The sequence below is a fragment of the Aulonocara sp. 'chitande type north' Nkhata Bay genome, linkage group LG8 (assembly GCF_057382095.1).
Source record: "Aulonocara sp. 'chitande type north' Nkhata Bay isolate Kocher_YH1m ecotype deep benthic linkage group LG8, A_spYH_male_GT1.1, whole genome shotgun sequence".
NCBI lineage: Eukaryota > Metazoa > Chordata > Actinopteri > Cichliformes > Cichlidae > Aulonocara > Aulonocara sp. 'chitande type north' Nkhata Bay.
In genome coordinates this window covers 10430679-10455821 of record NC_141351.1, presented here as the reverse complement: position 1 = coordinate 10455821, position 25143 = coordinate 10430679, and the positions used below count along the sequence as shown (strand labels likewise).

At 38.4% G+C, this 25143-nt stretch overlaps 2 protein-coding genes across 3 annotated transcripts; both read right to left on the bottom strand.

Annotated features, from left to right (window-relative positions):
* Positions 1-308: 308 nt before the first annotated feature.
* LOC147323214 (transient receptor potential cation channel subfamily M member 4-like) lies at positions 309-20512 on the bottom strand. Of its 2 annotated transcripts, none has more exons than XM_086303442.1 (28): positions 20231-20512; positions 15488-15549; positions 15224-15401; positions 14657-14837; positions 13468-13637; positions 13073-13250; positions 12524-12588; positions 12179-12418; positions 11746-11848; positions 11532-11653; positions 11071-11367; positions 10875-10976; positions 10638-10766; positions 9630-9759; positions 9315-9460; positions 6967-7079; positions 6198-6311; positions 6056-6096; positions 5736-5968; positions 5224-5339; positions 4841-4973; positions 4564-4738; positions 4304-4469; positions 4032-4213; positions 3593-3725; positions 3432-3504; positions 2223-2313; positions 309-1237 (listed from the first exon to the last, which is right to left on the bottom strand). In XM_086303442.1, the coding sequence occupies exons 1-28, from the start codon at positions 20303-20305 to the stop codon at positions 1206-1208; spliced, it is 3780 nt and encodes a 1259-aa protein (XP_086159568.1). In that variant the 5' UTR covers positions 20306-20512; the 3' UTR covers positions 309-1205. The 2 variants fall into 2 exon arrangements, with proteins under 2 accessions (XP_086159568.1, XP_086159570.1); XM_086303444.1 differs by having other exon boundaries at positions 5736-5803.
* A 489-nt stretch (positions 20513-21001) lies between these two features.
* Positions 21002-22345, bottom strand: LOC147323213 (uncharacterized). The gene is made up of 4 exons (XM_086303488.1): positions 22280-22345; positions 22022-22103; positions 21654-21806; positions 21002-21376 (listed from the first exon to the last, which is right to left on the bottom strand). Exons 2-4 carry the CDS (start codon positions 22090-22092, stop codon positions 21217-21219), a joined length of 384 nt encoding a protein of 127 aa, XP_086159614.1. The 5' UTR covers positions 22093-22103; positions 22280-22345; the 3' UTR covers positions 21002-21216.
* Positions 22346-25143: the final 2798 nt, after the last annotated feature.

The window sequence follows — 25143 nt, the reverse complement described above, 5'->3', positions numbered from 1 at the left end:
TGTAATTAGGATGCGTAGAATTGCGAGATGAAAAATTAATTGAATCCATTTTGGAACAAGGCTGTAACTTGTGAATACTTTCCAGCTGAACTGTAGGTTTCTGTGTATGTGTCTGCATGTTTAAGCGTGTCTGAATGGCTGATTTCATGGTGGCTGCAATGAAGAAAAGCAAGTATATCAGCGTTCTCAGAACTGGAGTATGTCCTGTTGCAACGCAATGTTTCTTGCTCCAAAAAACAGGCATCCCGATTGTGTAGACATTAATAAATAATGCTGGCAATAATTCAGTCCAACCCAACAGCCTCAGGTCAGTGGCTCAGGGTTTTACTGACCCAAATATACTTTTAATGATTTGTGAAAAACAAAAGCTTGTTTTATTAAAACTGTTAGTGCAATGTAATTAGTGTATTGTATTCATGCTTATGAATGTTACTAAAGCAATCTGAGCTCAGTTTTGGATACAGCTCCACCTTTTTATCTATACACATGTGGGCAATGGAAGACTCTGGTTTTAAGTTAAACTATTTAAATGGTGACAACAGAGTTACGGACCAAACAAAACATTAAAGCAAAAAAAAAAAAAAAAAAAAAAAAAAAAAACCTGTTATTCGCTTTACACAATTAATTATTACGACCCTATGTCATGCATTAATTTATTCTAGCTGGAATACTGTAAAAGCAAATAAATCAATCCTTGAAGATTGTTGAACTACAGTTATTCTTTTGTACTTATCATCAAAATGAATCGTTATACTGTATGAAAGTTATTAGAAAAGAATAAAAATGCAGACATCCAAATACATTTGTATGTACATTTGCATACAAATATTGGGCGTTTTTAATGTAACTGAAAAAGTATTAATGTGTTCCTACTGTAACTGGTTATAGACGCCATCACATCATATCAGAATAAAATGTAAAACATTGCATGTTTTTAAAACATGTTTTACAGCATTAATTGTATCAAGTCACACACACGCACGCACACGCACGCACACGCACAGACATACAGTGTCTTGCATTGGCTGGATAAAATGTTTTCTCTTTTCAGTGCAGTGTTTATATGCTTTGGTAAACCAAGTCCAGTGAGAATCAAGGTGGTGGGCTGGATAGAAGTTCTCAAGAGAGTGTGTTCTCCAATTTTGTTTTTTTTCCTGAACTTGAGTGAAGTGAAGGTGTCCTCTTTGATTTAAGGTATCCTTAAATTAAGTTGAGCTGGAAGAGGAGGCAAATGCATCTGTAGAGAGGAACAGGTAGAGTAAGATGAGTGAGAGGGACAAATTTTAGCAAAAAGAAAAAAGCAAACTTTTTTTAGAAAGCAGTACATTACGAATTGACTTTTAGACAGTGCGTTACTACTCAAAGTACAGCACACCTCATTCACACAGGCACTTTTTTTCTATACCTTGGTGCTTTCTATCTCATATTAATACACAATGCTAACACATTGGACAGCAAGTCAGGATTTAGTATCTTGCTGAAGAATAGCTGGGTCTAATGTTTTGGGTCTATAACATTTTTCTATCATTACTTTATTATGGATTAGGTGCAAAAATTGTTAAGTGTGGATAATTAAACAATAGATCGATGCAATAGCAAATTGTGCCTGAACAGCAAGTGGAGAGTGATAGATGAGATGAAGAAATGGAAGGAAGCAGAGAGTCAAACACAAACAGAGCCGAGTTTATTCCTCAGTTTTGTTGCCTTTTGGTTCTAAGCGCTGTAACCAATCTCGGTATTTTATTATTATCTCATAACACTTGTTTAATCTGCTACCATCTCTGCTATGGACTTTTTACAGTCTACAGTCTCAGATCAACACAGCCCTGCCCTCCAGCACTATCAGCAGCGGGATCAGCAGCAGCAACCCCTCAACAGCAACACTGTACCCATCAGGTGAAACATAGGCTACGATTGCTCTCTATTGTCCCCACCTGATGACAGTGATATAGTATGATGCGATTCCATTTTAGATTCTTGATGAATGTGGGTTCTTGTTCTTCAGCCTGCTTCTATATGCCCCTTTTTAACTTTGAGCACCCACCCCTTTAAACATCTCTGCACGGCCCTGGATCGGACTACCAGTCTTGTGGTTAGCAGATTACCTGCTCTACCACTTGAGCTACAGCCACTTAGTAGTCAAGCAAGCTATGTAAATGAAGAGTGGCTTTTCAACATGCAGGCTGTTATGCAAGCATGATTTCATAACTGCTAGTAAATACCTCGTAATGGTGGAGGTCGAGGAGGTTTAAATGTGCTTCCTTGTGATAAAGTATCCACAACCCAGCTGAGTGCACTGGAGCAATACTCCATCTGAGAAGAAAAAGCAGAAGATCATGAAACTATATATTAGAAAAGATTCATTCTTAAACCTCAATGAAAAGCACCTGAAAAAAAGGAGGACTGTTTTCTTTATAGATGTGTTCAGGTTGTCTGTTCACTCCATGTCTTAACTTTGTGTCTATAAAAATTCTAAAGACAGATTATTTACTGTTAATTAAATATTATGCAGTAAGACACTTAAAGCAGTACTTTAACACTTTTACTACATAGAGAGTAAGATTACTTTTTAAGGTGGACGTTACTTTATTGCCCTCCATAGGACAAAATATTTTTAAAACAGGAAACTTCTTAATCAAAGACAGACCATTAATAAAAAAAAAAAAAAAAAAAAAAATGTCTGACTTGGATACCACTCATATCCACCCGTTAAACACTTGTCCAGCCCAGCTTATCACATCTTCCTGAGAACCACCCTATTCATTTATGTCCTCTCTAATAGGCATTTGTTTTTGGTCTATAGCTTTTGGCTTATTCGAGCTACGGTATTAAGTCTTCATGTACTGAATAGAGAACGTCCTGGGCTTCCCATTGATATCTCATGTGTTTGTGTGGTATCTTTTAGCTCCAAAGAGGTAGGAAATCACAAAAAAGTTCAATGGTAAGATTCTTTTTTCTTCAGTTGTCAGGAAGATATAAAGACTGGAAGCAAATTAAATACAGTTAGGCTAGCTCCATCTAGTGACTAAAAAAAGACCACAGTGATGTAGTCAATTCATGAATTGTTGGCTCTGACGTATTCTAATCTTAAGCTATGCTTAAAAACATTCTGACTGACACAACAGCTTTTTCCCATAATCAGTACTTCTTGCTTTTCTCCAAAACATAAAATTGCTTACTACAGAGTTGCTTAAGATCAGCCACAGTAAATCCAAATAAAAAAAACTGTCTTTGTACTAAATAGTAGGTGTTTTCCCTATATTCTACCATCCTGTTATTATACCAGTCAAAACAAGTCTGCAATTCAATGCTTTAACCTTTATGTAGAATACTGAACTGACTGAACCAATGTGCTCTTTCACAGCAGCTCCACATATATATCATGAATGACTCAAATGGTACAAAATGATAAGTTGGAGCTTCGGTTTTACCTGATTCTCCAGAGACCGTAGTCTGTGTTCAAAGTCTCTGCTTTCACTCAGATGTTTAAGCACACCATCTACCCTATATAAACAAAGATACATTTACTTCAGAATGATGGAGTCACACAGTAATAAATAATGCTGCTACAGTGGAGGATGAAGGTGCTCACTTGGCAGACATCCGTTTGAGCCTTTCTGAGTCGCTGCTTTTCTGGATCTTGTTTCGAGCAGTCAGGAAGTCTTCCTTCTGAATCGTTTCCCACGTTGATAATCTGTTCGCTGCCTTTGCTTCCAAGTCTAACACTGATAGTACAGACCAAGGGTTGAAATGATTACCTTTCAACTCACTTTTCATGCTTTCATCACTGCTGAACTGAGGTCAGTGAGCAAGAAAATTATTTAGATGCTTCCATTTTAAGTAAGCAACTAAAATAAAAACAATTTAAAAAAAAAAATACAGTCACTGATTAAAAAACTCAAAGATAATAGAACTATGGAACTGAGGCTTCCTGATTCAGCATGTGTAATGGACAATAACTTTAAAACATTAGCAGTATTAATTATTTTTATTATATTAATAAAATCCACGACTTCTGATCCAATACTGACCAAAGTGGTGAATCTTTACAGAGGGCACTTTGCGGATGACCCTCTTAATAAAGAGGTTGATGTGTGAAAGGATAATGAAAGGCGGAGCCAAAGAAGGACGGGAGTGATACTCGACAATCAGGTTGTAACGCTGGAACTTCCAGTAGGTGTCACTGTGTTCCTGCACTTTAGAGAAAGTGTAGCTGTGTGGATACAAGCAGATCAGAGCCACTGAGTCAAACCATTCAGTATGTGAACGCACCTTCAGATATAATAAAAGACTTGTTCTTTACCTAAACATGGCAATAAGCAGGTTGATGAGCAGGATGTTGGTGACCAGGAGATATACGACTAGCAGAATCACTACCAGCCAGTTACTCTCATGAGTTCTACACGGCTCTTCACCGCTCTCAATCAAAGTCACATTGTGTGTACAGTTGACATCCCAGTCCTTGCCCACTGCAACAAAACAGACATAAAGGAGAAAGTTAAGAAAGCTTTACAGTAGCATTCAATTTTCTTATTTTTATGCCAGTTGCACAAACACATGTACCATCCATCTCTTCCACAGGGATCTGTCCAAAGATGTGCAAGTATGGCCTGTAGAAAACTCTCCGAAAAATGCGATTCAGGTTTGGATCGTAGGAATAGATCAGAGCCTGATTGGCAACTCCATACGCCATGAGCCATACACCCAGGAAGAAGAGGAAGAAGAAGATATCCTTCATCTGAACAAGAGGAGGAAATTGTCATTTTGTTTCTGACATTATATTATTAAAAAAGTCTATAATAAAAAAAAGTATATTGCCAACTGATGGTAACTTTCTCACCATCTTTCCTACAATGATGATTTTTGGTCCCAGCTGCTTGTGAATGGCAAAAATGTGAATGAGGCGAAGGGTGAAGACCATGTAGTCCAAACACAGGACATCCCGTCCAAATTCATATGACCAGTGGAACATCCTGAAACACAAGCACAGTAATGCTGAATCGGTGTGAAAGCAGCACCACCTGGTGGCAAAGCTGTAAATTAACTAAAGACCCGGAAATGAAAATTATTTTATAGAACACTTAAGACATCCAAATATGAACCAAGGACAATGTTTTTACAAATGTTACAATCTGCAATGACAAAGCCTCATTCAAAAATATTACTGTAGAAAAAAAAAATTAGAATTGATCATTTCTATTATTTTTTATTTCTTGTCCATACCTGCAGATTAGTCCTATAATGAACAGGCTGATGGCGGTGAGGTCACATTTATTCCAAACATCCTGAATGTAGAGTCTGAACCTTTGACGCCAAGTCATCGTCCCCAAAAAAATGGTCTTGATGAAGAAGACAAATGACTTTACAGATCCATAAAAAACAACAAATAAAACTCAACTATACCTAGGTGACATGTATCCAAATACAGACGCGCACTTTCCATTTACTGTTACTATTATTTCAGTAAAGTGAGTAAAATCTGACAGGATAAGATTTTAATTTGTGATTTTTTTTTTAGTGTTTGCTTAATCACATAAAATCGGTGACGAATAAAAAAATTTTTTTTCTTATTTTAATGTCAATCTTGAATCTAAGGCTTTTGACACAGGAGCATGTAACCACTGTGTCTCAATGGCACTTTGGGGATAGTTCATTATACATTATATTTGGGGATAGTTATTACATTCATAAATAAAGATAATAAATTTCTAAGTAAGACGTGTCTCTTCACTCACCTGTCGGATCTCCTCACAAACGATGGTGAATACCCAGAAGTACAACACACACTCCGCAGCACCTGGGCCTGAGGGTGGTGGGGGATCAAAATCCACCAACAACACGTAGGCAAAAAGCAAGAGAAACAGGAAGTACATCAGGACGTTGCCCAAAAAGGAGGTGACCGGTGCAAACCAGAACTGACGCCAGCGTGACACTATGAATGGACGCTGTGGTGGTCGGTAAGGTACACCTGTATCAAGGATTATAAATACAGATTAACAGGTGACTAAAATGACAGCATGTGGAGACAAGAATCAGATGAAGAATCAGGACTCACCTTTAATGGCATCACTCTTGTGAACGTCTGAGTCAACTTCACTGGTGTAAGAAAACATTTTTAATTCATTAGTAGACCTAAGACATAAAAACAAACTGATGTTCTATGGATGAACACTGAAGAGTGCAAGTAGAAATATTACTGCTGTTTGATGTCAGAGAAAGAGAAGACGGTGGTCCCATAAAGGTTGTCAGAGTCCTGAGCCACTGCATCCTCATTGGGCATTTCCTCCTCCTCCAGCTGATTGTCTTGTGTCCTTTGAGGTGGAATATATAGAAAATTTTTTACACACACACACACACACACACACACACACACACACACACACACACACACACACACACACACACACACACACACACACACACACACACACACACACTATAAATAGTCTGTAGTGTAGTGAAAACCAAATATGAGTGACAGATTAGCTTACACAAAAATCATGGATAATACATATGTAAATAACTGGACACAAATAACTTGAGCTTCTTATATAATATAGATTTAGTATATTTGTAGCTTATTACGCAGCTCATTTTCTTTCTTCAGGTGTGAAATGTAAAACTGAGGTCAGAGGTCAAATGTGGCACAATACTTTTTGAGACAAACTATAATGTGATATTTAGATTACCCATATACCAGTATAATTTCCTAAATGTCGCCAATATAAACAAAGGACGCTGAATTTTAAGTGTAGTTTTAAAGATAAAAGACATAAATCAATAAGTTGACCTTAAAGACTTTGGTGAAAGTAAGCCAAATATTACTGGTCATCATGATCCCACTCTACACTCCCACAAAGTTTTATCAGAATTGATTCGAAACATTTCCGCTATCATGATTACAGACAGAAAGATATGCATGCAAACACAACCAAAAACATGACCTCTGTGGTAGAACTGCTTTACCTGAAGGAAATGAGGTTGGTGTAGCAGAGGATGGGGCAGAAGAAAGCGAGCAGGAGCTTCCAGACCTCTGTGTTCCTCTTCATATCACCCCACCAGATCTGGGACAGCAGAGACTGGAAGAGGAGAGAAAAAACAAGGACTTATCCATCAGCAGTACTGGCTCAACATGGGGATATGTTATTTTGGAAGCATTAGGCCATTTTTCATTTGTAAGTAATTTATACTGTTGTACTGTACAAATCTGGATGATCGTGTGTATAAGTTCTTTATAAAAAGCAATACTTTTAGATAGGAGTAGCTAAATAATTACAGATCAGTGTATAAAGATGTATAACAAGGCATTGTGTATTAGCATATTTATTTATAGAGACTGTATATGTATACATTAGTTTGTATAATGAAAACAGCCTTATGCTTCATCATCAGCTTAATATATCAAGTGCTTTTTAAGATGTGTTTTTTGAAAATTTGTCCATGTACCCACTTTAAGGTCTTTTTCTCCACATCTAAATCTGAGGCAACGTTTGAACACGAATATCTCTATTAAAGATGAAAGACTGAATTTTCACTGTCCTTTCTTACCATCAAAATTGATCTGTAACTTGGGACAGAAGCACCAAAAATGTCCTAAGTATTGGTTAGTTAGAATATAAAGAAAAAGAAAGTCCAGCATTCCTGCAAAATCCCATATTTGAGCACATGTTAAATAAAAACTTCAAATTGCAAGAGAACTACTGATATTTTTGTAGTTGATAGCTGAATAACACAATGTTGTAAAATAAATCTGTAGAAAACCTTTTTACCATGAAATAATTCACACTTACAAAACAGGAAGAATTTCATTCTACAGGGAATAATATGACGTACAACAAAACCAAAAATATCAGTAGACCATCTTTGATCTGTCCAAACAATACAGATGCTACTCCAATTCAGAAAATAATTTTGTTAAATATGCGTATGTTTTTGTTTTTGTTTTTTCAAGACCTGGGTCATTATATTATCTGCTCCATCATCTCCCAGCTTCTTATATCAAATAACATTTTAGATATCCGTTTTTTGTTTTTTTTAAAGACCGTTCTGCACACTTTCATGCCTTTTTTTCCCCCACATTGAAAAAGTCAATGTTTGAACATGACTATCAGAAAAACAATTAAAGATAAAAGCCAGGATAAAAACAGGATTTCTCATTTAGGACAAATACATGAAGAAGTGTCTGCGTATTGGCGAAAAATTAAAGCAATCTTTTAAAATTCCATATTTGTGCACACAATTTAAAAAAAAAAAAAATAATGCTGGTTCTATTTAACTTTTATGCCGGAAATATCACAAGTTGTACAAGTAAAAATATCAGTAGATAGTCTAATCTAAATACAACAACAACACATGGTATTCAATTTATAACTAAGAAACAATTTTCTTTTGTACAATATGTGCAAATTTTTCATTTTCATGACCTGTTCTACCTACCTACCATTTTGAGACCTAAACTCCTGGAAGAGAATATTTCACACGAAAATATATTTCAGGTGAGAATGATCTGCTAGCCTTTTTTTAATATATTGCTTGACAGTATATAAAAATATATAAGCTAAAATTTCGCAGTAATCATTATGTACGTCCAAACTTGGAACGATAACATATTTTAATAGAAAAATTTGACTGATAATTTTTTTTAAAACCTCGATTTGTGACAGAGTGACCAAGGTCTGAAAATTTAACTGAATTATTTCCCAATTATAATTCCAGTACCATCTAGAAGCTGCAATTTTGTTACTCACGTTTTTTTAATGCAAATTAAAAACACTGATTCATTTTAATCGGCCGAGTGAAAGTCTTTGAGATATCAATCTTAAAACATTGTTGCAGATTTCAATGTACAAAACACATCATTTGAAAGTGGGTCGAAGGACAATGGGGGTTTTTTTTTTTTGGTTGTTTTTTTTTATTATATCTTTAAAAAAAATTTTGTTACATTAAGGTAGAATTTCAAAGATTAGATTTGTTCAAACTATTGGACCACAAAATTATTACGCAAATTGCAGATTTTCGAGCAAGAAATGTTACAAAAGCTGGCTTATTTGGGATGGAATGACCCATTTTATTCCCTCAACTGATCAATATTTTCTCTATATAAATATGATGGCTTCCTTTGATTTCATGTTCATTTGTTTAATAGCATTCAGTTCATTTTATTTCAAACATTTACATTCACAATCATTACAAAATATCATTCCATTCTTTGCATTTGTTACCTATATTTTGGAAAATGACGATGTTATTCAGATTCATTGCCCATGTGCTAGATGAAAGGAATGCCATTCACATGAATGACAAATATGACACACCTGTACGCCATCATTACTGAAGAAAAGCCGGGCATCGGCACTCACGCCCATCTGAAGGCAGGTGGTGTCACCCCAGATGGGAGACTTCCTAATTAGCAGGGTGAAGGAACGGTTTTCATCACTCCGATAACAAGAGCTAAAAATATCTGAGATAAAGTGGACAAGACACGTGATGAAGAGTTCGATGAGATTTGTTACTATTGTGTTACATCAGCTGTTGAAAGGAAAATTCTAAGGAAATTAAATAAAATGATTGCAAAACTAGATATCAAACCATCCTAACAGTGTAGTGGAAAACTGCAGTTATTGTCTCACCATGAGCCAGGTTCTCAAACTTCTGGGCCAGTTCTTTCATGGAGAGTTTGGTTTCAGTCTCCTCCTCCAGTTTGGACAAGTCTCTGAGTATATTACAGCCACTGAGAGCACTCAGGACTGCCTCACCTGCCTGGAAAGGAGATCACCAATTTACAACATCACTTTACTTTATGTTTTTAGCAATTATTTAATTTTATATTAAGACTTAACACTATGACTGTATAATATTTAAAAACAATTAGGATCATAAAATAATAATTAACAATATATTGCAATTAATTGACTCGAACAACTTTGATACATGGTAAGCAGCGTCTAGTTCGAGGTTGTCAAATGTACAACCCGCAGGCTGAGATCATTTCCAATGCCCATTAATGGTATTAATGGCCCGTCAGGATGTGGATGTGCAGACGGGGGTGGGGCTTTATTTCACATGTAAAGGCAGACATCCCGAAAACAGCCCAGTAGACGGAGAGATGGGCGAGTCAGATTTAAATGCAAGCTTGTCAGGAAAAGTAAAGAGAGGAGTGAAAATGTAAAATGAGCAGCGTGTGGCTGCATTTCAATGATATTGGAGACTGAAAGCAGAGTGCAGAATTGATCGAATTGGCAGTGGGATTAGGTAATAAAAGATTTTTTCCCCAACCATTTTCCATTGTGGATGACAAAAGGTTTCAAACTTGATCACTATAGAAATTTCTGGGGATTTTTACCATTATGGATGAAAGAAAAAACTAAAAACTGGACAGTCTGGGCAATGAGCTACCAGAACTTTTTACACATTTATTCCTTAGAATTTAAGTCCACAGAGTCGTGCGGAGTGATTTCTTTTCTTAACACAGTGTTGTTACACTGACAGGAACGTTAAAGTTTCACCCCTGGTCTAGTTGCAGCTCATTCTCACACATGCCCAATATAGTGCAACTTCCCCTGAAAACTCTGCTCTATTTAAATAACAATCCATCCATTTCAAACCAGCTGAACACCAGTTTGTCTCAGAGCTTTTACCATCTCCCAGAAATAAAGGGCCATCTCACTGCGGTTCTGCAGTACAGCCCAGAGGAAGAGTGAAGCCCAGGGATAGGGGCAGCGCAGCTGCCGATAGAACGAATCTCCACGCAGAACCTTATTTGCACGCTGGGATGAATAAAAAAAGTAAGAACATTTATTGTCATGTTAACCATAAAAATAGAAATGCAGTCAGCACAAGTACACTGTGTGTTTATTCTGAAAGGTTCAAAGTACCCTCAGAGACGTCCTTTTGGATGAAGTGAACTGTAAGCCCAAAGCTTTATAGTATAAAGGCTGGCAGACATCACCCATTAACAGCTCCAGGACCCCTGACACCTGAGGAACCCATGGGTGGGACAATAAGCACAACAGTATCTATTTAAGCATAATTAATGAAAAAGGACAGAATCTCTTTGATTCCCAAACTTACCTCAAAAAGGGTGACCTCCTTCACTGGTCCATCCTGATTGTTATCTTTCACCATTTTTGAGGACGAATTCTGTTTTTCTGATGGTGAGTGACGCTCCACTATTGCCAGCCGCTCTGCTAGGCACTGTTGTAGTAGCTGATAGAGCAAGGTCCCATCTGGCACAGAGCGATAGAGGGTTTCCAGCCTGCCATAAGTTAGGTACTCCAGGATATTCAAGCCATTCTCAGTGAAAAGCCGAACAAACTGGGGCTTGTCGTTGATCAGCGCATCTGTCATTGAGTCCTCCAAATCTTCGTACTGTTTAATTGGAGGAAGGAGATCATGTTTTAGGACAGGTTAATAATTTAAGCCAAGTATTCTGTAAATCATAGATAAACTGTATCTGTCAGAAGTGGTATAATAAACTGCACAATGTACTTCAGAGCATTTCCATTCAGTGTGGTGTCTTTTTCCCTCCTCACCTTCCACTGGATGTCTCCATTGAAGAGTTCACTCTTAGCAATGTCAACCCTGTTCCACGTTACTGCTAGTTTCAGCTCATCACTATAAGGGCTGGCATCAACTGATGATTGCTGCTTACTTGCTGAAAAACATAAAGACAACACAAAAATCAAAATAAGGACTAAAAGTGCATGTTGCTGCTATGTTGTAAAATTAATGTCTACTTATACATACCTCCCACGAGTGTTTTAAGCAGGACTGTGTCAAAGTCATTTGGACTCTCGTGCTCTCCTTGGTAGATTGTAATCAAATCTTTGTTCTGGTAAATGCTCAAAGCCTGGAGACAGAAGATGGGAAAGGGAACAGGAACAATGCAAGATATTTTAGAAAAAAGATGTTCGACAGTGATGAAGAAACTGGTGACAAAGGTTCTTTTCAAACTCATGATGTCATTCATGGCACAGCCTCTAATTAAGCAAGAGGGTTTGACTTTAATCAACTGCGATCCTGAAAAACTGACAAAAAGATCGAGCGCCCTGAGGGCATGAATATTAGACCTGAATACAGTTTAGTAAGCAGCTGACAGATATGCAGGCTATAAAAAGTCTTTCCTCATACTCTTCTGCAGAGTAAAGGCCAACACAATGTTTCTGTTCTCAGCACTCACCTGTTCAACTAGTTTGTCGGTCTGTGCCTCTGAAGGAAAATGCTTCTTAAACCGTTCTGCCACTCTGTCTTTGAGATCCACACTGGAGGTTTTAGGAGCCTCACTGTTGCCTTCACCAGAGGACGGCACAGCTGGAGCTGAAGACCGGTTCTCCAAGATATCACTCAGGAAATCAGCCAAGCCTCCTGAGCCAGCCAGAACCAGCCAGGGGATGCAGCTTTTTAAAGAGAGATCCATTCTCTGACAGACATGACAAAAACCATGAAATAAAGATTGGCACAATTTAAATTAGAATTTGCCATTTTTGTTGTAATAATTCACATAAAAAGCTGTAAAGGACTGTACCTTTAGCATGTCTGTTTCCCCTGATATCAGCATACAAACGACAGGGATGTCAATGCTGCCACTTCCTTTAAAAAGATACAACAATTTTAGCATCTTCCAATCTTGATCAAATGTTTTTACTAACTTAATCAGAGTGATCATACTAAGATGTGCAAAGTGCATAATTTTCATGAAGCACAACATACATACAAAGAGCACCCTGTGGATGTTTTTGTTTTACTTGAATGGAAATGTTGTAGAGTTAACTGTAAGATACATGCAGTCACATGCAAGGCTTTCCTCCCGTAGATGCCAAAAAAATAAATAAAAAATCATTCAACCAAAACACGAAGGAACATGTAAAGCCTGTAAAGATCGAAGTTAACTCTGAAAGGATGTATTTTGGGAATAATGGTACAGGAGTTAAGTCTCATTTAGCACAATTAGATTTAAATAAGTTAACTTAAACTGAATACATGAGTGGAAGATAATGTGTACTCAAGTACAGTTTCTGCTTTAATTCAGAGGCTATAAATGTTGTACTTCATAGTTTATGGTACCATCTCTGACCCCATATGCCTGTGCGCTGCTGGGAAATGAATTCCTCCAGTCTGGCTCTGAAATCTGTTTCTCCTCCTCTGCGGCCCACACTCCCATCGTCCACGAGGAGGAAGGCCTGGTAGTTGTTATCCAGGGAGCAGGAGTCCCGGGAAATGTTTTGGACATAGTACTTTGCTGGAAAGCTTCCCTGCAAAAGAAGAAAAAACAGTTACTCCAGCGTTTCTTTCCACATTTCAGCCTTAGTTATTTTAAATTGCAGCAAGAACTGCCAACAGTGTGTTCACCCAATAAAACCTGACAAATCAACACGGACCGTGTGTCAAATCGTGGTCCTTTTCCACAAAGACAACAAGATATGATTTAATGCTTAGAGAAATGTGCAAATGTGTGAGAGTCTTTACTACCTGAGGGTTGACCAGCTGCTCTCGTTTTTCCACAAGGCCCCACGGAGCAATGCCCAACGCTACCACCTTGTTGAGCGAGAATGAAGAAGCTGCAGTTGCATGATCTCTCACTGCCTGTCCAACACACCTGCCAACACCTTCACGCAGACCTGTAGTTAAGATCCATGCACCTGGGGGAAACAGGTGGAAAATCTGATTTTTATTTCAATTTTCTTCAGTGAATAAAATATAACTTTATGTGACTTTGCAAATCACTGGATTCTGTTTTATTTACATATTGCACTGCATCTCAATTTGTTTTGTTTTTTTTTTGGGGGGGGGGGGGGGGGGGTTTACAGCTAAGATTGTCAACAATTTATTAGCATGAACAAACAAAGGTCATGTCAAAAGTTGTAAATGTGTTTCACATTTCACACCAGTTTTTAATTTAAAAGGAACAAAACGAATGAGACTTGACAATCTGGGCACCAAAACGGGAAGAAAAACAAAGGGAGCAGACCAAATTATTGATCCCTGAGAAATAAACCTAAGACCACAGCAAGTCAAGTATCAGATTCATACACATTTATCTGTAAAAAAAAATTAAAAGCACATAAAAAAAGACTACAAAGGCCACAGACATGCGTAAAACATGTTTTTATATGCAACGGGTTTTAACACCAAATATGGTGCCACACCCTGTACTATGTCTTATCTAACAAAGATGTTTAGGGAGTGTGAGCTGTGTAGTTACTTGCATCTTTGTGTGCATGTTTTGTTTGGGACTTTTGATTTATTTATTTTTTTTTAGTACATCTTGGACTTGTTTTGAGAAAACAGCGCGTGACCTCAGACGACAGGGGGATCAGTATCGCCATATGCCACCTGCACTTGGTACAGTAGCCAGAGAGGAAATGGCCATTGTACTACCAAATTAGGACCGGACCCCAGGGAGTCGTGTTGTGTGTTGAGACTAAATTTTGTAATAGCTGTTTTCTTCACGCTAAAAACCACCATGAGTAGGTTTCAATGACTGACAGGATCATTTGTCAGTTCTTTTATCGTCATCTGGAAATTATCATGACATCTGCTAACCAACAATAACCCACTTCAGCAACCAGAACAGAAATAAGATGCTGAGCTCAGATATGCCAGACACATCACACCTGCCAGGAGTACTGACACACTGGCAGATGCATAAAGTTTTTACCTGTGCTTTGTGACGCTTTCACCAGTCCCTGTCTGAGGACCTCCCGTACCCAGGTCTTCACCTGTGTCCTTCCCTCTCCGCCCACAACAGAAACAACCAGGTTGGGTAGAGGAAGACGCCAATGAGCTGTCAGTATGGTGTACACCATAGAAGGCTCAGTGCTCCATGACAGGCGCAGGAACTAAGTTTAGACATTTGATGGATTAAAAGAAGCAAGCCCATGTCAACAATGCAAAAAGATTTGAAAAGTAATGGCCTGTGATCACACTAGTATTAAAGCTGAACGACTCAGTCGTTTCAGCCTTTAAATGGTAATAAAATGGGGGGGGAAAAAGAAGCTTGTCATGTGATCTGTACTGACTTTTGACTCTGTTTACTCAGGTGGAGCGGAGGTAGACTGAAGGTCAGGAAAATTCAACGAATTGACTACTACAGCTCAGGGTTTATCTTAACCTTTAACTCACCTTTGGAGGCATTTCTTTTAAAAACATGTACACATGTTCAAGAACTCTCAGGCTCTTGAAATAAAGCATTCAAACATTATGAGAGAAAAATAAAAGCACCCACATGGCTGTGCCTCTTGCTGGCCCCTGCAAACTGCACCTCTCCAAAGGCATCTGTCGGTCGTTCAGAGGAGTGCTGCACACTTTTCCACTGGTTCACGATGGCTGTGCTGAAATAGTCTCCAAGAGCCACAGAGGCATGGTCATCTCTCGCAGCCCCGCACTGACACAATGCACCATTACTGAGAGAGGTGGAGGGATATAAACAACACCATGAGAAGTTACTCAAAATACATGTGCTGTTATTAAAAGACAGAGGTCACAGTACCTGATGGAATCTTCTACAAAAGTGCTGCACACTCTTTTCTTGATGATTTTGGGGATCCAACTCTGAAAGCATTTTTCAGCAGTTATATAACATTACTGAATTATTACAGAAGCTGATTCAATTCTGAATCCTAAAATCTCATGCATGTGGCAGCAGGTGCAGAAAACCGTCCAAGTGTTGACTTTGGCTAATAGAAACTACCCAGTAACAAGTTGGCAAGCTGTGCTGTGATTTCTGATGATGTGACGTAGTTTGAGCTCAGGTGTGCGCAACAGGCAGGCTGTGCATAAGCGTATTCTGCAGTGGGGCTACATTACATTTTGTTTTCACCAATGTATTCAGTGCTAATCTTTCTGTAATGTTATCAGCCAAGCAGTAAAGAGAGAACACTTTCCCCACAGGCCGTTTAACTGAGAAAAAAAAAAACCATGATGGCCCCGTTGCATTTATTGGTGCCAGTAGCTGACGCCTCGTCTAGAGTCCTGCAACTGATGCAACTAAACGGAACGCAGTCATTATTAACCATCACCGGAACGCTTATTTAACTGCTTATGGTTAGGATGCTCGGTTTAGTAGAAGTTAGTTTCTTAACTGGTGTCAAGCCAGCCTCCAATTCGAGACTTGCAGTCAAGCCAGCCTCCAGTTTGTTTTACGTTCCCTGTGTATTCAAAGTATTACGGGAATGGATGTGGAAACCGGATTTCAAAATAAAAGCCAACTTCGAGTGAATTAACAGATATGTTAAGAACATAATAACATATAATTTAGGCTTCTTTTTTTTTTTTTTACAAACTCTAATGTTAGATCTATATGACACAGCCTTGTACCCTAATTGTGCCCTGTCACTATCAAGGCCATCTTATTTTGGATTTCAAAGTAAAAGCCCTGTGAATCTTCATTTTTGAACTACTCTTTCAATGACTTAATAATGCTCTTAAAAGCAAAAGTCGTATTTCCAAATACTATTTGAACTTTATATCAACACTTTCCAACCACAGTCTTTTTACAGTGATACCATATCAATATCAAGTCAGTCTGATTTTGCCTTTCATAGTAATGGCCCTTTGAAATTGTCCATAATTGACTTAATCTTCTAACGATTCAAAATGCTCTAAAATGAAAAATTCTTGTTTCCACAGGGTAATTCCACCTTAGATCAACAGTATACAGCCCCACAGTGATACCATATCAATATCAAGTCATTCTGATTATGCCTTCCAAAATAAATGCCCTTTCAAATTGAGCATATACGGCCTACTTTTTTGACGATTTCAAAATGTTCTTAAACAGAATTTTGCTGTTTCCACAGGATAATTTCACTTTAGTTCAACAGTATACAACCTCACGATGTTACCATATCAATATCAAGTCATTCTGATTTTGCTTTCAAAAATAAAAGCATTTTCAAACTGCCCATATCTGACTTGATCCTGGAACAATTTCAAAATGCTCTAAAATGGAAATTTCCTGTTTCCACAGGATAATTCCACCTTAGATCAACAGTATACAGCCCCACAGTGATACCATATCAATATCAAGTCATTCTGATTATGCCTTCCAAAATAAAAGACTTTTCAAATTGCCAAGATACGACCTACTCTTTTAAAGATTTCAAAATGCTCTAAAAGTGAAAATTGCTGTTTCCACAGGATAATTTCACTTTAGGTCAACAGTATACAACCTCACGATGTTACCATATCAATTTCAAGTAATTCTGATTATGCCTTCCAAAATAATGGCCTGTTGAAAATGCCCATAATTTACCTAACTTTCAGTGATTTCAGAATGCTCTAAAAAGGAAGATTTCAGTTTCCACAGGGTAATTCCACTTTAGATCAACAGTATCCAACCCGACAGTAAAACCATGTAAATTTCATGTTGGTCTGATTTCGCCTTTCAAATTAATGGCCCGTCGAATTTGTCCATATGTGATATACTCTTTCAATTATTTCAGAATGTTTTAAAAATGAAAATTGCTGTTTCAACACATATTGGGTTTTCATTTTGAAAAGCAAAATCAGACTCAATTGATTATGACAGAATTGAATCATAAAGATGATGTAAAAGGAAGCTGAAATTGCCACTAGGTTGTAATTGATAGTACGTTTATATTTTAAGTCTGTGGAAAGATGTCATTCTAAATAAAGAAATTACAAAACAGCTTGCAAACCAACCATGACATCTTTCCACAGACTTAAAATATAAACGTACTATCAATTACAACCTAGTGGCAATTTCAGCTTCCTTTTACATCATCTTTATGATTCAATTCTGTCATAATCAATTGAGTCTGATTTTGCTTTTCAAAATGAAAACCCAATATGTGTTGAAACAGCAATTTTCATTTTTAAAACATTCTGAAATAATTGAAAGAGTATATCACATATGGACAAATTCGACGGGCCATTAATTTGAAAGGCGAAATCAGACCAACATGAAATTTACATGGTTTTACTGTCGGGTTGGATACTGTTGATCTAAAGTGGAATTACCCTGTGGAAACAGCATCTTTCAATTTAAGAGCATTTTGAAATCGTTAAACGAGTAGGTCGTCTACGGGCAATTTGAAAATACTTTTATTTTGGAAGGCAAAATCAGAGTGACTTGATCTTAACATCGTATCTCTGTGGGGTTGTATACTGTTGATTTAAAGTGAAATTATTCTGTGGAAACAGAAAATTTCCTTTTTAGAGCATTCCGAAATCACTGAAAGTTAGGTAAGTTATTGGCATTTTCAACAGGCCATTATTTTGGAAGGCAAAATCAGAATGACTTGAAATTGAAGTAGTACCATGGTGTGGATGTACACTTTTGATCTAACATGGATTCATCCTGTGGAAAGAGCAAGTTTCATTTTTAGAGCGTTCTGAATTCTTTAAAAGAGTAGGTCGTATATCGGCAATTTGAAAAGTCTTTTATTTTGGAAGGCAACATCAGACTGATTTGATATTGATATGGTATCACTGTGGGGTTGGATACTATTGATCTAAAGTGCATCTTAGAGCATTTTGAATTCGCTCCAAGAGTAAGTCATATATGGGCAAATTGAAAAAGCTTTTATTTTGAAAAGCAAAATCAGACTGACTTGATATTGATGTGGTAACATCGTGAGGTTGTATACTGTTGACCTAAAGTGAAATTATCCTGTGGAAACAGCAATTTTCACTTTTAGAGCATTTTGAAATCTTTAAAAGAGTAGGTCGTATCTTGGCAATTTGAAAAGTCTTTTATTTTGGAAGGCATAATCAGAATGACTTGATATTAATATGGTATCACTGTGGGGCTGTATACTGTTGATCTAAAGTGGAATTACCCTGTGGAAACAGGAAATTTCCATTTTAGAGCATTTTGAAATCACTGAAAGTTAGGTCAATTATGGACAATTTAAAAAGTCTTTTATTTTGGAAGGCATAATCAGAATGACTTGATATTGATATGGTATCACTGTGGGGCTGTATACTGTTGATCTAAGGTGGAATTACCCTGTGGAAACAGGAATTTTCCATTTTAGAGCATTTTGAAATTGTTCCAGGATCAAGTCAGATATGGGCAGTTTGAAAATGCTTTTATTTTTGAAAGCAAAATCAGAATGACTTGATATGGTAACATCGTGAGGTTGTATACTGTTGAACTAAAGTGAAATTATCCTGTGGAAACAGCAAAATTCTGTTTAAGAACATTTTGAAATCGTCAAAAAAGTAGGCTGTATATGCTCAATTTGAAAGGGCATTTATTTTGGAAGGCATAATCAGAATGACTTGATATTGATATGGTATCACTGTGGGGCTGTATACTGTTGATCTAAGGTGGAATTACCCTGTGGAAACAAGAATTTTTCATTTTAGAGCATTTTGAATCGTTAGAAGATTAAGTCAATTATGGACAATTTCAAAGGGCCATTACTATGAAAGGCAAAATCAGACTGACTTGATATTGATATGGTATCACTGTAAAAAGACTGTGGTTGGAAAGTGTTGATATAAAGTTCAAATAGTATTTGGAAATACGACTTTTGCTTTTAAGAGCATTATTAAGTCATTGAAAGAGTAGTTCAAAAATGAAGATTCACAGGGCTTTTACTTTGAAATCCAAAATAAGATGGCCTTGATAGTGACAGGGCACAATTAGGGTACAAGGCTGTGTCATATAGATCTAACATTAGAGTTTGTAAAAAAAAAAAAAAGAAGCCTAAATTATATGTTATTATGTTCTTAACATATCTGTTAATTCACTCGAAGTTGGCTTTTATTTTGAAATCCGGTTTCCACATCCATTCCCGTAATACTTTGAATACACAGGGAACGTAAAACAAACTGGAGGCTGGCTTGACTGCAAGTCTCGAATTGGAGGCTGGCTTGACACAAGTGTTTCTTATAAGTGGCGTGTTTTCCATTTTTATCGCTTAGCCAAAAAAAAAAAAAAAAGTAGACTGCTGCGTCAGAAATGATTGGAAAAGCCGTTCCCAGTTGTTAAAGCTGTAACGTCCACCGGTTAGACAAGTGTAGGGTCAACAAACCACAGCGGAAACAAAGCAGACGGATAGCTCCTGCAGTCGTTCGCGCAAACGTGCACGTTTGGACAGCTGTTGCACGACGTGTTTTCCAAGAAGACTATGGGCGGCTCACTGCAGTTCCTCGGAACTTCATGGGCAGATATTCCGAGTATAGCGTTAACTTCCACTTCCAAAAAATGTAGCGGCACATCACAACAGCAGCTGAAGGACTTGAGTGAAATCTAACCCACCTGGCTCTTCTCAGTTTGGCCAATATTGTCTCTGCCGTCGCCTCCTCCTCCTTCTTCTGCTCCTGTGTCTTTCATGTTTCCCTTTCAGTCGTTCTCAATGAGAAACATATGCGGAAGGACTAAAAGGGTTTCTTTCTGACTATTTTCCACCTTGTCTCCTACTGCTGAAACCCCATTCCCTGCCACTGCACTCACTCGGCGTGCGCAAAGAAAAATAGGTGCAGCCAGCACACAGGTAAGGGTGTGGTTTCACAGAGGCAGACAATTACACCAACGCATGCAAACAGGAAGGGCCAATCGGAACCACAAAGTGGGCTAGAGTTTATTGAAATACTTCCTCATCCCCTTATCTGGTCACTGGTATCTGTTGTTGGAACTGAATACCCTCAATGACACCACTGTAGCAGAAAGACTGCTAAACATGCCCAAGCTTGTGTCCTCTAATTGTTACTGGAGCCTAAAAATATAACACATTTGTTGTAGAACCTGTTGGGTATGTGTTGCTGTGGTGCTCACTTCCCTCAGAAGTAAAAAGAACAATAGAATGAACAACAGAAAATCCTGCCTGCAGGGGTTTTGTTTCAGAGGCAAATTACAGTCTTGTTCAGCTGAAATTCAGGTCATTGCTTCATCTTTCTCGAATTTATAGATGTCTCATAGTCGTCCTCTGTCTGTACCATTTCAAAGGCTCTTTATGAGAGGTGATCATGGTAGGATTGCACTATACTTTTCCTTTAAGACTATACATAAACACCACAAACTTAATTCTCTTAAATATTTATTGCATATCATATTTAAATATTTACATATTTAAAGTATAAAACGCACGTTTCACACGAGACACAAAAATCATTTGCGAGCATACATTTCTAATAAGTACCAGTCAGTCAGAGCAGACATAGAGATATTTGGTTTTCAGTAGATGGAAAACTATGTGGGCAGCTCTCCACCCCTTCAGTCCTTAGTTGCTGACATTCCTTTTGGTCCTATCTGCCGTAGCCCTGTGGATCTTTTGCCTTCTTTGATTCCTCCTTTCCGCTTCCTTTGCTGAAGTGGTATAAAGTGCTGGCTAAGTTGTGAAGCTGGCATGTCCCGAGCTGGCATCCACGCTGAAGTGCACGCGGCAGTCGTGGCTTCAGGCCCATGCTGTCGTGATGAAAATGAGAAGGGTGAACATCAAACTCAGGGTGCAGAACATCACATATTAAAAAAATGCAGTTTTGAATGAAGTTGGAAAAAAGTGTTGTCTTTCTGAAAAACAATCACAATATTTACCCTCTAATAAAGGACTGATAGTGACATGACCATAATTTTTTTTTAATTTAATGTAATTTTAACAAATACTTTGATTTAGTTTTTCAAATTAAATAATGCTCTTTTTCTATTGACAGCCACTCTCAGCACGTTGTCACATCCTTTGTACCTGTGTCTCAGAGCCTCCAGGTCCAGATGTTTGTTCTCTGAGGTGAATGGGATGATCTTCAGTAATGGAGCATGGTGCTCGTGTGTGTCCTCTGACATTTCCCCTCCTACATCTCGGACCGCTGCTCCTGGTAGGACGACGTCTGCGTCTGACCTGTGTTTCCAACAGGATATGGAATTTATTAAGTAACCTATAATTTACAATAATATAACTTAGAGATACACTAATAAGAAGCTCTGCTTTAAACACTTTTTTTAATTTCCCGCCATCCCAAGCATGCTTTGATGTTGTGTTTCTACTGGTAGAGAGTGATACTTCATTATGTGTGCCGTTGTGAGCTGTGTGGTTCCCTGTGTTTTTTCACTCACCTTTGAGTTCGTCTCAGTGGGGAGGCAGCAGTCAAAGGGACAGTCAGCAGCAACAGAACAGCTATCTCCATAACGCACTGCCCTACAATTTAATAGAATGAATAATTAAGTGTGGTGCTAAAGAAAAAATGCTCTTCTGACCCAATTGTTGAAGAAGCACAAAATGATTTAACCATAAAAGTCAAATGATAATAATAATAATTATGTGTTTAGAGAGCTTTTAGAATCGTATAAAAATTAATCTCAAAAGATGCTTACCGCAAAAGGAGAGCTTAAAACCTGCTGTGGCTTGTTGAGTAAACCAACACAACTTGCTGGTTGTTGGATGTCTGACTCTGTCATCCCTTTCTAACGCTGGTCCTTTATAGTGTGATGGTGGGATGAGGGGGTGTGTCTGTAACACACTGACTATACTGCCAAATGAACTCACACACACACAAACAAACACACACTTTTTTATTCCCTACTTAAAAGAGCTGTGATGCCAGCATAAACAATCTTTAAACAAGGCGTCCAAACACAACTTTGGACTTAAACTTAAGGTGACCTTCTGTGATGTTTACATCGATTCTTATGTTCACTTGTTGCTCTACAGCCCCCCACTCCTCCTCCTCCTCCTCCTCCATCTTTCTCCTCCCTCAGTTCACTTGCTGCTGAGCAATTGTTCCAGAAATCTTTCTTTCATTTCCATCACCTGCAGGAAGCCCGCCGAGCCCAAAATAGCCCCAGTTCTCCAGGCTTTTCTTTATCGCCCCATTTTTCCTGTGCCTTTTTCCCTTGAGTCACTTTGGCCGTCACCGTGTTTATTTCTGCAGTGTCCTTCACTCATATCCACCTCACCACAAACACAATGTCAAAAACAACTCCTTGATCTTATAGTTTTCCTTAAGGTGTTGGTGATGAATACGGCATATGTGGATGAGAGTTCACATTCAGGAACTCTCATCCACATTTAAAGTGGTCACAGAAACAAAAGATCAAAGTTGGCACTTGGCCTCATACTAACACCTCTCTAGGAAATTATCCCATAATTCCTAATCTTTTAATAATGCACTAAATCCATGGGGAGCCAGTGTCACATTTAATGTTTTTTATCCTACACACTGTTTCTCAGACCGGCTCTCTTCCCTCTGATTCACGGCTTCCGCTCTAGAGACCATTGTGCAGCTTTCCTGTGACTACCATCTGGGCAGTCTGCATTGTCAGAATAATACACTGAGTCATCGCTGGCGTGCGTGTACTCAAGAGAATTAGCGCTCAAATAATTATGAACTTACATATGACTGAGCATGGATTACGACAAGTGTTGATGGGATAACAGGTGATGACGTGAGGGGCTGCATCTCAAGAAAAGAAAAAAAGCCCAGCATCCTGGTAAAACTGTCCCTGTACACCTGCTGCTGCCTAACCTTGAGCAACTTATGTGATTGCGAGGTATCCATCATCGGCCCATCCATCTGTCTGTTCCTCCTCAATTCCCAATAAATCAATACTCCTCACAGGACGGTCAGGTTTTAGTGAAAGTTGCAAACAAGGACCACCTAGCGGGGGTTTACCCAACTTGTGCTTGTGGTCAAGGTCATACTGGCTGTTTTACGGGTACTTTTCCATTTTCATGAGAATTGCTACTCCTAAATTACTGGTAAGGTGTTGATATTTGGTCCTGGAAATGACTCTTTGAAACGTCAGTGAGGCGCACAATGGATTTTAATAATGAATTTATGGAACACAGTCAGCCAATGACAAGAAAAGGTTATAACTTATAACTAAAAATACTTTTTGCATTTCACTCATTTGCATTTCACTGTGTGATGGATCATCAATTGTGATGGACCTAACCACGATTGACATTGTAGTTTATAACATACACTCACCAGCCAATAAATTCAACACTGTGCTGGAAACATTTCTCAGAGATTTTGATCTCTTTCTCTATTTTTCTATCTATTAGATTGAGATCTGGAGATTACCTAGATCACTCGAGTGCAGTGAACTAGTCACGTTCAAGAAACCAGACTGACTTATCCTGCTGGCAGCAGCCATAAGAAGATGAGTAATGTGATCATAAAGGGATGGACATGATGGACAATACTCATACCACTACACCACCAGCAACTGCTGACACAAGCCAGCATGGATCCATGTTGTTTATGCCGAGTTCTGACCCTGCCATCTGAATGTTGTAACAGAGCAGGCAGGAGTTTCTACTCTTCTACTGACCAGTTTTGGTGAGCTGTCTGAATTGTAGCTTCAGTCTCCTGTTCTTACCCGACAGGAGTGGCACCCGTTGTGGTCTTCTGCTGCTTTAGTTCATCTGCTTTAAGGTTTGACATGTTATGCATTCAGAGATGCTCTTCTGCATACCTTAGTTGAAATGTACAGGGTGGGCCATTTATATGGATACACCGTAATAACATGGGAATGGTTGGTGATATTAAAGTCCTGTTTGTGGCACATTAGTATATGTGAGGGGGCAAACTCCTCAAGATGGGTGGTGACCATGGTGGCCATTTAGAAGTCGGCCATCTTGGATACAACTTTTGTTTTTTCAATAGGAAGAGGGCCATGTGACACATCAAACTTATTGATGTCACAAGAAAAACAATGGTGTGCTTGGTTTCAACGTAACTTTATTCTTTCATGAGTTATTTACAAGTTTCTCTCTGTTCACAGCCATTGACATGTCGAAGAGGTTAACACGTGAGGAGCGGATCGAAATTGTGTTGATATCTGGTGAACGCAGTAACCGGGTCATTGCAGCAGATTTCAATGCAAGACACCCTACGAGACCACCCATCTCCCATGCTACAGTTAGCAAACTGCTTGCTAAGTTTCGTGAAACTGGTTCAGTGTTGGATTTGCCAAAATGTGGATGCAATAAAACTGTCACTAATGAAGAAACATCAGTGGCTGTCCTAGCTTCATTCAGCAAGAGCCCACAGCGTAGCACTCGCTGCATGTCACTGGAGAGTGGCATTAGTCGAACATCCCTTCGGTGGATATTAGCTACTCACAAAAGGCACCCTTATAAACTCCAGCTACTGCAGCATCTCAACGAGGATGACCCAGATCGGCGCACAGAATTTGCAGAATGGGCAAAACAAAAATTGGAGCAGGACCCT

What these genes read in the sequence shown, in the direction of transcription:
- LOC147323214 (XM_086303442.1), bottom strand. Translation starts at nt 20,305, where the DNA reads ATGAAAGACACAGGAGCAGAAGAAGGAGGAGGAGGCGACGGCAGAGAC. An exon ending in ATGGAGACATCCAGTGGAAG is followed by an intron (nt 11,368 to 11,531) that starts GTGAGGAGGGAA and finishes CCAATTAAACAG; the next exon opens with TACGAAGATTTGGAGGACTC. An exon ending in CTCAAACGGATGTCTGCCAA is followed by an intron (nt 3,505 to 3,592) that starts GTGAGCACCTTC and finishes TTGTTTATATAG; the next exon opens with GGTAGATGGTGTGCTTAAAC.
- LOC147323213 (XM_086303488.1), bottom strand. Translation starts at nt 22,092, where the DNA reads ATGGAGATAGCTGTTCTGTTGCTGCTGACTGTCCCTTTGACTGCTGCC. An exon ending in CCACTGAGACGAACTCAAAG is followed by an intron (nt 21,807 to 22,021) that starts GTGAGTGAAAAA and finishes TTGGAAACACAG; the next exon opens with GTCAGACGCAGACGTCGTCC. An exon ending in CTGGAGGCTCTGAGACACAG is followed by an intron (nt 21,377 to 21,653) that starts GTACAAAGGATG and finishes TCATCACGACAG; the next exon opens with CATGGGCCTGAAGCCACGAC.